This window comes from Pogoniulus pusillus, chromosome 37 (genome assembly GCF_015220805.1).
Source record: "Pogoniulus pusillus isolate bPogPus1 chromosome 37, bPogPus1.pri, whole genome shotgun sequence".
Taxonomy (NCBI): domain Eukaryota; kingdom Metazoa; phylum Chordata; class Aves; order Piciformes; family Lybiidae; genus Pogoniulus; species Pogoniulus pusillus.
The window spans coordinates 980247-992904 of record NC_087300.1 but is presented as its reverse complement, the minus strand read 5'-3'; the positions used below and the strand labels follow the sequence as shown (position 1 = coordinate 992904).

The window sequence follows — 12658 nt, the reverse complement described above, 5'->3', positions numbered from 1 at the left end:
TGAGGCCGGCCAGGTCGTTACACTCATGGATGGGATCCAGCATCCCGGCGCGTCCCGGCTTGCCTGGCCGGCGGGGCAGGGCGGAGGGTGGCAGGCACGGCTGAGGATGCCAGGGCAGGGTGGGAGAGGCGAGCTCCGACCTGTCCCTCCTGCCCACTCCAGCCTACGCCTGGGTCCCCACGGTGGGGCTCAGCCCCCTCCCCACACCCCCACACTGCCCAAGCAAAGCCAGCAGAGGGTCCTAGCTGGAGATGGGGGGGGGAGGGGGGGGTGATGGAGGCTGCTCAGGGTGGTGGGACCTTGCCTGGGGCTGTCCTGCTCTTGAGCTTTGCAGGGCAGAGGCGTGGAGGTCCCGCAGATGTGCCAGCTGTGTGGGTGCCAATGGTGCCCAGCTGGCTTCGCTGCTGACCATGCTTCCCCCACGCTCACAGGGGCTTTCTTCAAGAGGATTATCTGGGCCCATGCTCCCACTTCAGGAGCTCTCAGAGATGGAGATGAGGATGGGTGATCTTGGTGGTGGGGTCAGACCAGGCTGGGACCCCCATCTCGGCCCCGTGGGAGGGTTAGGGTCACCAGAGCCCAAGGGTAGCATGGAAGCCATCAGAGGTCACAGAAGCCCAGGGTGCTGTGGAGCCTGGGGACGTCACTGGAGCCTGGAGATCAGTCACCAGCGCCCAGCAGTGAGTGACATGAGGGCCCCAGTGTGTCACTGGTGGAGGTGGCCCCAGCCGTGTTGCTGTCCCTGCTCTCCATCGCTGCCCCATCACGACTCCATCGTTGCCTTGTAACCGCCCCGTCCCTTGAGGGTTCCCCCCGGATTCCCAGGGCGGTGCCGGGAGGCTGAAGGCAGCCACGCCCGAAGGCTGAGCCCAGCAGGACGAGCCGCTTCCCTCGGGACTCCCGCGACAGGACACGGAGTGGGGACAGGAGACGTGGGACAGCCTCCGCGTGGGGTCCCAAAGCAGGCGGGCGGCGCAAGGACCCTGCAGAGCCCCTGCCCCCGCCCCGTGGCGGCGCGCGGGGAACCCCCGTCCCACGTGGGCGCTCTGCGGGTGGCCAATGGGAAGGCGCCGCAGGGGAGGCTCCGCCAGGCGCGGCCGCTGGGCTCCGCCTACGGGGGCAGGAGAGACCAATGGGAGGCGAGGGGGCGGGGCCAAGGTGGGAATCGGCCGCGGGGATAACAGATGCGGGCGGGGGGGTCACGGAGCCGGCGGTGTGGGAGCGCCGGGACCGGGCAGGCAGCGGGGCCGTCAGTGACCGGGGAGGAGGCAGGCAGGCAGAGAAGCAGGCAAGGGGACGGGGGATAGCCACCCCCATGAGAGGACAGCCAGCCAGGGGACAGCCAGTTCGGGGGGGAGTGACACAGGCAGCCTGACACAGTGAGAGGCAGGCAGGCAGCCTCGAGGGGTGCAGGCAGCTGGGGGGCACACGGGGACAGGTAGCCCAGAGCAGAGACAGACGGACAAGGTGACAAGCGGGGGGAACATCCCCAGCTCCCGCAGCTTGGCGCACTCCGACAGAGTCACCCCCGGGGCAGGCGAGAGGAGCGGGGTGAACCCCTGAGAGCGGGGCTGCGCGGAGCCTCCTGCAGAGGCAGCGGCTCTTGCGCACCGGGAGAGCCGTCACGGTGGCACGGCGGCTTCTCTGCCGCCTTTCCCGGCCGGGGATGCAGCCCGGAAACACCAGGAGCCTTGTACCGAGACTTCAGGGCACAACGGTCCGAAACGCACCCGGGGCTGCGTGTCCCCAAAGGTAACAGGGACACCGAGCTGCGAAGGAGTCAGCTGGCAAGAGATGGGGAGTCCCGAGGGAGTGGGGGTGTTTTTCCCAGGGTGGGTCTGGGCAGGGGGATCCCACGGCGGGGACGTGGTGACACGATTGGCGGCGGCAGGACGGCGACATCGCAACCTCTCCCCTTCTCCAGGGATTTGACGCTGGGCCAAGCAGCGATGGAAATGTCATTGTCGCGGCACAGGGGCACAGGGAAGTGACCACGGAGCAGGACATCGCTGCACCGAGCTCTGCTCCGCAGCTGGAGAGAGAAACAGCCCAAACCGCCTGGTTTGAGAGGGCAGCAAGAGGACCTGGGGTTCATCCACGCTCCCGTGGGCTGCAAGGACCACAGGACAATACCTGGGGGCTAGGAACTGTCCCACCACCCGCTTGAGGTCTGGGACACTGGCCTTGGGACTGGACTCTGGCATTAACCCATGCCCGATGAGGAGCCGGGGCGGTGAGTGAACCTATGCAGACCAGGAAGAAATACATTTTCCTGACTTTCCTTGCCTCCTGGCTCCTGCTTTTCTTCCTCGGAGGAGATCAGCTGCGCCGTTTCGCTTTCTCTTCTGGGAGGAAAGCCGAAGCCCAGAGGAATTGGCCTCGCTGGACGGATCGGTCTCTCCTCAAAACCTTCGCAGACCCTAAGGAGCTGCAGAGCGATGGGGACCCCTCCCTGCCATCGCCCCAGGAGCGGCGGGCAGCACGGCTGAGCGTCTACAAGAACAGTCGGTGCCGGATGGAAACCTGCTTTGACTTCTCCAGGTGCCAGAAGCACGGCTTCAAAGTCTTCACCTACCCGCGGGACAGGGACCAGCCCCTCTCGGAGAGCTACAGCAAAATCCTCGCCTCCATCGAGCGCTCTCGCTACTACACCCCGGACCCCGAGGAAGCCTGCCTCTTCATCCTCAGCATCGACACGCTGGACCGGGACCACCTCTCAGCTCAATACGTCCGTAACGTGGACGAGAAAATCCGCGGCTTCCCGCTCTGGAACGGTGGCCGGAACCACCTCATCTTCAACCTCTACTCGGGCACCTGGCCCAATTACACCGAGGACTTGGGCTTTGACATCGGCCAGGCCATCCTGGCCAAAGCCAGCTTCTACACCCAGAGCTTCAGACCCGGCTTTGACATCTCCATCCCACTCTTCTCCAAGGACCACCCGCAGCGCGGTGGGGAGAAGGGATGGCTGCACCGGGACTCTATACCCCCCAGAAAGAAATACCTGTTGGTGTTCAAGGGGAAGCGGTACCTGACTGGCATCGGCTCTGGCACCAGGAATGCCCTGCACCACATCCACAACGGCAAGGACATCATCTCCCTCACCACCTGCAAGCACGGCAAAGACTGGCAGAAGCACAAGGACACTCGCTGCGACCAGGACAACGTCGACTACGAAAAGTGAGTTGGAGGTGGGGTGGGAAACTTTCCTGCTCCTCTGTGGGGTGCAGCAGTGTCTGTCCGAGGTGGCTGCACCTCCAGATGTGGGGCGAGAGGGAAGCTTTGGGCTCTCCTGAAGGAGATAAAGGTTCCCTCTGCAGAGAGAGGAGTGAGGCAGAGGTTGTCGAGAGCTTTGCTGGGCTGTATTAAAGTTGGAGTAATCTGGGCAGAGCAGCTCTTATCTGCAATCGCCGCCGACGCCTCTAATACGATTTCCCTTTTGCCTAACGCTGATGAATGATGCATTTCTTCTCCCCCCTCCTGCCCTCCCCTAACACAAACGTTTCTCTTGGACATGAACCTGCATCATTCTTCCCCAGTGGCTTCCACAAATCTGGTGGGTCCTTGGGCATGGCAGTGTGGGCAGCCCTGAGCTCACCTGGCTAGGGTGAGGGATCAGCGTGTGGATATGGCACTTCAGGATGTGGTTTAATGGTCATGGTGGTCTTAGGCTGATCTTAGGAAGTCTTTTCCAGCCAGAATAATTCTATGATGCCATGGAGCAGGGATGGTGGCAGCAGTGTGTGATGGATCTTGGTGGAAAAACAAGCGGGACAAAATCCTGCAGGTTCGGGGGGCTCCGTGATGAGAGGACAAGCGCTGGCTCCTCTCCTCCTCCTCTGGCTGCCTCTGGGACCTGCCAGCAGCCGCCTGATCCAGGGTTGGTAAACGCAGCCCCTGCACCAGTGGTGATGAGCATGTCCCTCAGGCACCCACTGGAGAGCAGATGGGGAGAGGCCACGTCGAGCATCATCCTCAAAGCATCTTAGGAGGTGCTGGGAGGTAAAAGTGGAGCTGGGGTGCTGAGGCACTGGGATTAGCTGGGGCTTCAGGGCGGCTCGAGCACGGCATGGCCCTGTCAAGGGGGTGCCACCAAGCCAGTAGGGTCAGCCCCTCTGGAAGAGCCTTTCTGGGGGTGGAGCATTGCAGGATGGTGGGAGATGCCACAAGCAGGGGGACCAAGGTCAGCCTTGCACCATGCCAAGGGTAGTGGGATGGGAAATGCCCCTCCTGAGAAGCCCAGGTAATCTCCTAATGCTGTTTGCAAGCACAGGCAGATCTGCACCTCACCCAGGATGGCTTTAGGGCAGCAGATAGGCGGGGGGCACATGGTGCAGGGCAGTCCCCAAACTCTGCCATCCTGCTGCACCCCATGGGCCCCTGGACGAAAAGCCATTGGCATCTCCTTTGCTCCGGGCCAGCTCTGCCCGATTTCTTAGAGGTGATTTATGCTCTCCTGTCCTGGGAGAAGCTGTCCCCAGAGCTGGGCAGGGTGAGCATGAGGACAGAGAAGTGGGGAGAGGACAGCTGGCAAAGCAGGGGCACCTCAGTTAGCCAAGTGAGAGCCCTGCCCCATTCCCTGGTGCAAGGGGGTGTTGGTGCTTGCTGGGAGTGGTGGGTGCTGGCGTGGTGGAGGGCAGCACCGGCAGCAGAGGAAGACCTTGCGGAGGGTTCCATCACCCTCCTCATGGCCGGGGTGGGGCTGCTGAAAACAAACCAGTTCTGTGCCGGGATAAAGAGTGGCTTGTGGCAGCGCTGTGGTCTGGGCTGCCCCAGGTTTAAAGCAATAAGAGTGGGTTGGAAAAGGCTCTCTGGAGCCGATGGGTCTCTGGTGGCACCATTCCTGGCCGGGGCCGTGGAGGGGCCGGGCGGAGGGAGCGCGGTGGGCTCCTGTCCCAGCTCCTAACAAAACAAGGAAGCCCTGACGGCCTGAGTGCCCGGAAACCGCAACGCGTCAGGAGCGAAGCATTTCCATCGGGAGCTGCTGCCCCGCAGCCCGCCCGGCGCCAACCTCCCCACCAGCAGGGGATGCTGCCCACGGCCACTCTGCCCCCCGGGACTCATCCTGCTGCCCGCCCAGTCTCAGCAGCGGGAGTGGCCTCACAGAGATGCTGGGAGTCACGGCCGGGTTGGGAGTCCCCAAGGAGCGGGTGGCAGTCTCCAGCGCCGAGGATGTGGCTGTCGCTGCTGTGGTTTCGTGGAGTGGTCTGGACCCTGCCCGAGCTGCTGTCCCCTCTCCAGCTGGTTGCTCTGCCAGAAGCTGGGGTGTTAACGAGGCAGGGAGCACTAATGGGGCCTTTAGCATCCGCTGGAGACTTTGGGGTGGTTCTTCTGCAGGCAAGTTTTGATCATAAAACTTTATGCTTTGGCACTGGAGTCAATTTCCCACGACCCAGGGTGCTGGGGTACTCCACAGTGCTCCAGCGCCCATGGAGTGGGCACGACCTCAACATCCAGGCTGCCATCAGCCCCATGTCCCCACCACGACAAGACCTTTTTGCCCTGGGGACAAAGCAGCTCTTTGACCTCTCAGCGCCCCCAAACTGGATCACGCACGCACCCGCTCCCCCTCCCCCAGCCCATCCAGGACCTGGCTGCCCCTTCCCTCCCTCCCTGTGGGCAGGAACAGACAGGGTCTGTCCCGACCTAAAGTCAATATTGGATTTTCCGGCGCGGTGGCAGGGACCCGGCAGCGGCCGCGCCTCTCCCCACCGCCCGCACAGAAGGGGCTTTCATAGCCCCATGGTGTGAGCCCGGGGAGGGGGGAACGCTGCCTGCACCGCTGCGGGCAGCCGGCCCTTGGCCCCCGCCAAAATGCTGCCAGAGGGGCAGGCAGGGCTGAGCCTGCCCGGCAAGTCTGGGCACGGCAGAGGAGTCGTCGCAGTTTCGGGCTCGGAGGTTCAGGCGCTGGCTTTGCAGGGGTTGAGGTTTCGTTAGGGGCAGGTGGTGGAGCTGGGTAACACCCAGCCAAGCGCTGCCTGGGCACCAGGCTGCTATTCTGAACCCCCTCTTTGAGATGGATTTGGTTCCTAGCTCTGCCACAGGCTCCAGGGCATCTCTGCTCCACCTCCCCCGTGGAACCAGGGCTGTTCAGAGCCCAGATCAGTCCAAATCCAACCTAACACTGCTCAGCCTGTCTGGCTTCCAGTGGGATACCTCAGGATGCTCACAAGTGGTGGTGTGGCCCATGCCTGACCTCCATCCTCATCTCCCACCCCAGGTTTGACTACCAGGAGCTGCTCCACAATTCCACCTTTTGCATCGTGCCCCGGGGCAGGCGCTTGGGCTCCTTCCGCTTCCTGGAGGCTCTGCAGGTATGGGGCGGGCAGGGTGACCAAGGACCCCCAGCCCTGGAGTCTGGGGACTGTGTCCCAGCCTGTGTCCCACCACAGGCTGCCTGCATCCCCGTGCTGCTGAGTGACGGCTGGGAGCTGCCCTTCGCTGAAGCCATCGACTGGGGCAAAGCTGCTGTCGTGGGCAATGAGAGGCTGCTGCTGCAGGTACCATAGTTGGGTGCTGCCTCACACTGGGCGCAGGGACCCCCTAGTGTTGATGCCAGGGGCAGTGAAGCTCCCAGCCAAGCTGGGGGCTGAAACCTCTGCAGCCGAGCCTGGGAGGACGAAGGAGGATCTCATCCAGCCCGGAGCAGAGAGTCCCATCTCAGCTGCAGCCCCGGGGCGCTGTTCATCTCGGGGCGGGGATGTTCAGTATCCTCCCAAAGCCCTTGAGGGGGGGTCCTTGGCCAGCTGCCAGGTGGCAGAGTAGTAGGTGACACAGGATTGTCCCTTGGGATGGCACAGAGGTGAGAGAGGCAAAATAGCCCTGCTGGGGAGTCAAGGTGAGAAAGCAACTCCCTCCCCCCAACCCCCGCAGGTGCCCTCCATCGTCCGCTGCATCCACCCGGAGCGCGTCCTGGCTTTCCAGCAGCAGACCCAGTTCCTGTGGGATGCCTACTTCTCCTCCGTCGACAAGATCGTGCACACCACGCTGGAGGTGAGCCCCCCCGGAACCCCCCTCCCCAGCTCCTGAGGTCACAGCCCGGGTGCTGAGAGCATCTTTTGGGCAGATCATCAAGGACCGGCTGCTCCCGCACCGCTCCCACTCCCGCTTCCTCTGGAACACGCTGCCCGGGGGGCTCCTGGCTCTGCCCGACTTCTCCACCCACCTCGGGGACTTTCCCTTCTACTACCTGCAGCATGGTAGGACTCCACCAGCCCCATCTGAACATGACAAACTCAGCTCATGCCACACATCTAGGCCCTCCTCTCCTCTTTTTTTCCAGGCTCCAGCCCCTCTGAGAAGTTCACAGCTTTCATTCGGGTGGTCTCACCAGCAGGCTTCCCCTCCCAGCCCATCCTCAGGCTCATCCAAGCTGTCTCTGGATCCCAATACTGTGCCCAGGTTGGAGGAGCTGAGCCCTGCACCACTCAGTGCAGCTTACAGGGATGTGGAAAGGATGGGTCAGGGTCCTGCTGGGAAGGACATGAGTGGGTTTAAGGGTGGCTGTTGGTGTCACCCTTGGGTTTATTCTGGTCTAAACTGCCATGAGACGATTTTGGGGTGAGCTGGGCTGGAGCAGGTTCCATTGTGGGGCTGGGGAGGACTCAAACGTGGCTGTTCTGCAAACACTGCTACACCAACACACCCCAATGGGTCCTGCCAGTCAAACACCCCAGGACGTGCTGGTTGCCCCCTCTGCAGATCCTGGTGCTGTGGAGCTGTGAGGAGCCACCACCACCAAGTGGAAGATGGCCCCAGACCACTGTGCCTCTGACCATCATCCGGGGCAGGGGAAAGGTGAGGAGCTGGGGTGTGGGCAGGGAGCTGGGGCATGGGCAGGGAGCTTGGGATGAGCACAGGCTCTGCTCACTGCTCCCTGGGGTAGGACAAGGAGCAATGGATGGAAGCTGCAGCACAGGAGCAGCTCAGCACAAGGGGGAACTCCTTTCCTGGAAGGTCCCAGAGCCTGGCACAGGCTGCCCAGAGAGGCTGTGGAGTCTCCTTCTCTGGAGCCCTTCAAGGCCTATCGGGATGTGTTCCTGTGTGCCCTGAGCTAGATTGTGGGGTCCTGCTCTGGCAGGGGAGGTTGGACTCCATGGTCTCTTTGTGTCCCTTCCATCCCCTAACGACCTGTGATCCTGTGATCCCAACCTGCTTCCTCCCCTGCGTAGCTCAGTGACCGCTTCTTCCCCTACGCGGCTATCCAGACGGACGCGGTGCTGAGCCTGGACGAGCACAGCAGCCTCTCAACCAGCGAGGTGAGGCTCAGGGCACCACAGTCTGGTCACTGGATGCCCAATGGCCGCCACAGCGCTGGCAGAACTGGTGCACGTCACCCACGCTCTGGGGCAAGGACGAGCCCCCTCGCACAGCCCCCTGCAGCCTGGTGACGCCGTGCCCTGTCCTGTGCCAGGTGGACTTTGCCTTCGCGGTGTGGCGCAGCTTCCCCGAGCGCATCGTAGGCTTCCTGACACAGAGCCACTTCTGGGACCCCGAGCAGAGGCGCTGGGGTTACACTTCCAAGTGGACCAATGAGCTCTCCATCGTCCTCACTGCCGCCGCCTTCTACCACAGGTACCCAGCCAGGGAGAGGCCGGTGGGGGTGGGGGTCTCGGCCACGTCCTGCCCCCCAGCATGATGCCCTCCCCCAGGTATTACCACAGCCTCTTCACCGAATACCTGCCGGCGGCGCTGCGGGAGCTGGTGGACAGCCTGGCAGCCTGCGAGGACATCCTGATGAACGTCCTGGTGGCTGCCGTCACCAAGCTGCCGCCCATCAAGGTCACCCAGCACAAACAGCACAAGGACTCTGTGCCCCAGCAGGTAGGGTGCAAGGATGGCGACGTAGAGACCCCTCCAGCCGCGGAGTGGAGCCCCTCATCCCCGCGCTCCCCTCCTGCCAAGGGGAAGGGCACGTCCGGGGTGGGCGTGGGCCAGCGTTTCTCCCAGCAGCAGGACTGCCTCACTCAGCTGGCTGACTGGTTTGGCTACATGCCCCTCGTGTCCTCCCAGCTGCGCCTCGACCCCGTCCTCTTCAAGGACCAAGTCTCCGTCCTGCGCAAGAAATACCCCCGCCTGGAGAGACCCTGAGGGCTGCTGGGCTCTGGGTGGCTCCGGGTGTCCCGTTCCTGGCGCACGGAGCCCTCCCGGTGGCTGCTGCCGGGGTTTTACTCGGTATTGGGTTTTACCAGTACAATAAAGGCGAGTGGAGAGGCAGAGGCTGGGCGGCGGCTGCAGGGTGCGGGAGAGGGGGCGATGCTGCGGGGGCACCACTGGTGGTTTGGCGCTTCTGCAGGTGGTGGCCGCCTGGGCACCCCGGGAACAATCCGAGGGCCACCCTGGGAACAATCCGAGTGGCACTCAGCCGAGCGTGCAGGCCCCCCCGGCCCCCAGCCCTGCAGGGAGGGAGAGTCCTTTGGTTTGCCAAGGGCAAACAGAGGAGTGATAAGAGGCGAGGACAGAGCAGCTGTGTCCTCCCTCCCCCCGGGCTGGGCTGGGTGTCCCTGCGGCCCGCAGTGCCCTGGGGAGCCCTGAAGCGGGGAGAAGGATCATTTCAGCTGCCTTTTGCCCCAGCTGGACAGAAACAGGGAAAATGCAGGCTGCTGGCCCCCGACAGCTGCTCTCCCGCGGCCGCCGCAGCCGTGGGCCTGTCCTTGCTGCAGACACCCGAGATAACGCCGGGGCACTGCCAGAGCCAGCAGCCCCCGCGCTCACCCAGCCCTTTGCTCCACTTTATTTCCCACGTATGAGAAGAGCCTCCTGGGGCCACGCAGGAGCGGCTCAGTCGCGGGGGGGCTGGCACTCGTGGCAGTCCCGCATCTCCTCTGAGAAACTCTCCACCTGGATGGTGGTGGTGTGGAAGTGGAAGGTGCCCTGCAGCCGGGAGCTGGCCTCCTCCAGCACCTCCTGTGCATTGGCATCTGCATCTATATGGAGCAAGGGAAGGGAGGTTGGGGTGTGGGTGAGCCCCAAATCTGCCCCCACATGCACCAGTCCCCAGGCAGTGCCACTCACTGATGGCGATGTGCACGGAGAGCAGAGGCTGTGCCGCCGTCAGTGCCCAGATGTGGAGGCTGTGCACGGCCTCTACCCCTGCCACTGCCAGCAGCGCCTCCTGCACGGCATTGAAGTCCATCCCTTTTGGGGTGCCTGGGGAGGGAGAGACATTGGCACCCGAGGAATGGGGACCATTGCACCTACGGGTGGCACCAAGGCCTGGACCACCCCTGGCGGGTCCCTACCCTCCATGAGGACAAGGACGATGTCACGGAAGATGGTCAGCGTCGTGCCCAGCACCAGCACCGAGAAGAGGAAGGTGCAGATGGGATCCATGTACTTGTACTCGGGCTGCAGGGGTGGCAGAGGGTGAGGCCCCTCCAGCGCCATCACCCCACCCCAAATCCCCATCAGCACCAGCAGGGAGGGGACACAGTCACCTCTGCCTCACCCTTGTGCCTGGCCAGGGCTGGCTGAAGTCTCTGTGCCCACACCCCACCTCCTTTGCGCCTGTGACCACCCAGACCTTAAAGTAGATGATGTAGGATGCAATCAGGACACCGACACTCTGCAGCAGGTCCCCCACGACGTGGACAAAGGCTGCACGGACACTGGCATTGGGCTCTTCACCACCTGCCCTGTGGCTGTGCCCATGCCCCGTCTGGTGCAGAGCCAACCCCATCCTGTGGGCAGGAGAGTGGTGACATCCCCAGGGCCATCGGGCAGAGGGTGGGGGGTGCCCGGGGCGGGTGAGAGGTGGCACTACTCACACGATGTTGGCAGCCACGGCACAGGCAGAGGTGATGATCATGACGCTGCCATCGAGGTCGTAGTCACCCGAGATCAGGCGCTGGGCAGCCAAGTAGACCAGGACACTTGTCACCACCCAAATGGAGGCCACAGACAGCAGGGCTCCCAGGATCTCTGTGGAGAGCACCCCCAGCCCCACATTGCCGTTTTGCCAAGCCTGAGCACCCTCCCAACTCCCCCCAGCTGTGCCAGGGCTCAGGGTGGGCACCCAGCACACAGCCCTGGGGGTTGTTCCCCGTGTGGGGGTGGTGGTGCCTCTGCCCTTCCCTGCCCATGCACGTGGTGCTGGGGCTTTTCCAGGGCTCCCTGAGGCACCAAACCCCATCTGAGGGCACCCTGGGATGCTCTGAGTGCTCCCTGGTGCCCCTGGGAGCTGGCTGGCAGCCCCAGGGATTGGTGCCACCCTGTTACCTGCCCGGTGCCAGCCAAAGTTCATGGTTTTGGTGGGGGGCCGTGAGGACACCCAGAGTGCAAAGAGGCTGATCATGATGCTGGCAAAGTCCGTCAGGAGGTGGGCTGCATCCGTCAGGATGGCCAAGCTGTGAGCCAGGTACCCGCCTGCGGAGAGGGGGCAGCAGGCACGTCAGGGTGGCATTGTGGTGGGTGTCTCACCTGCCGGACACAGATTGGGTCCCACTCTGCCACAAGAGGGGAGCCAACTGAGCGCTTCAACAAGGAGCCCTGCCCGCAGCCTGCCTGCACCCCACGGGGCCCTCCCCAGGCAGAGCCTGCAGCCACCACTCACCCACAACTTCTCCCACCATGAAGACGAGGCAGATGCCAGCGGCCAGGTAGAGCTTCCTGCGTACCCGCTGCTGCTGGCCCGGCTGGCTGCTGGCCCCCCGTGTGTGGCAGTGCCCGCCGTGCTGCGGGCTCAGCGCCAGGGCGGGCACCTGGCCCTGCAATGAGTTGTGCCCATTCTTCTGCACGGCGCCCAGGTAGGACCTGCCGAGGAGAGCGGTGGTCTGGAACAGGACGGAGGGGGGAGGGGGCTGGGGGAATCCTGGGGAGCCAGACGGACCCTGAGTGCCCCCTCCCCAGTCTCACACCTGGGCACCACACGGAGGACGGCACAGCACATCCCCAACACGCCTCCACCCCCGGGCACCCCCTACCCTGTGGCTCCCTGGCTCAGCAGATGCCGCTTCTCGCCGTCCGCCGCCATGCTCCCGCGGGTCAGGGGCCGCGGCCGTGCCCCCGCTGCGTGCCCCGCGCTGGTGCCCGCCGCTGGCCTCGGGCCGTGTGGAGTGCTGCGGACTCGTGTGCAAAGCGCCGAGGCGAGGGAGGGACCCGACCGGCTGCAAAGCGGCAGCGGCAGCACCTCCCTGGAGCTCTGCACTGGGACGTGGGTGCAGCTCCCCAAGGTGAGGCGAGGATGGAGCAGCCCCCCTAAAAGTAACTGGTGACCCCCAGCATGGGCACCCCCCCCGGAACTCTGCACCAGGGATGGATGCAGCTCCCCAGGGTGAGGGGAGGATGGAGCACGCCTTGATGCCCCTAAAAGCACCTGGTGACAGCCTGCCCAGCTCCGGGCAGCCCTCGCTCCCCCCCGGTTTAGATCCAGCCGTGGAGCAGCCATGTGATGGATAAGCCTGGCACCAGACCCGGCCCTCCCCAGCAGTGACTCCTGCCCAGCCTAGGGGAGCAGCACGAGTCGCCCCGCGGCTAACTGCAGTTGTGACACAGCCTCGGGCACCACTGTGGGCGCTGCCTCAGTTTCCCCCTGGGCATTGAGCCAGGCTATTCTTCTGCAGCAGTGCACCGATGTACATTTAGGGTACCTCTGGGGTACACTCAGTGCCATGGTCTAGTTGACCAGATAGGGCTGGGTTGGACTGGGTGGGCTTGGAGG

General features: G+C 63.8%; 2 protein-coding genes across 5 annotated transcripts; one reads left to right on the top strand and one right to left on the bottom strand.

Annotated features, from left to right (window-relative positions):
* Positions 1-1220: 1220 nt before the first annotated feature.
* EXTL1 (exostosin like glycosyltransferase 1) lies at positions 1221-9216 on the top strand. Its single transcript, XM_064172771.1, has 11 exons — positions 1221-1752; positions 1925-3180; positions 6221-6314; positions 6393-6500; positions 6874-6993; positions 7067-7199; positions 7283-7401; positions 7702-7797; positions 8172-8258; positions 8414-8574; positions 8652-9216. The coding sequence occupies exons 2-11, from the start codon at positions 2246-2248 to the stop codon at positions 9088-9090; spliced, it is 2292 nt and encodes a 763-aa protein (XP_064028841.1). The 5' UTR covers positions 1221-1752; positions 1925-2245; the 3' UTR covers positions 9091-9216.
* Positions 9217-9717: 501 nt separating this feature from the next.
* On the bottom strand, positions 9718-12064 carry SLC30A2 (solute carrier family 30 member 2). Of its 4 annotated transcripts, none has more exons than XM_064172772.1 (8): positions 11922-12064; positions 11552-11751; positions 11218-11364; positions 10767-10920; positions 10448-10679; positions 10242-10347; positions 10015-10149; positions 9718-9926 (listed from the first exon to the last, which is right to left on the bottom strand). In XM_064172772.1, the coding sequence occupies exons 1-8, from the start codon at positions 11969-11971 to the stop codon at positions 9781-9783; spliced, it is 1170 nt and encodes a 389-aa protein (XP_064028842.1). In that variant the 5' UTR covers positions 11972-12064; the 3' UTR covers positions 9718-9780. The 4 variants fall into 4 exon arrangements, with proteins under 4 accessions (XP_064028842.1, XP_064028843.1, XP_064028844.1 ...); XM_064172773.1 differs by having other exon boundaries at positions 10523-10679; XM_064172774.1 differs by lacking the exon at positions 11218-11364.
* Between the last annotated feature and the right edge of the window lie 594 nt (positions 12065-12658).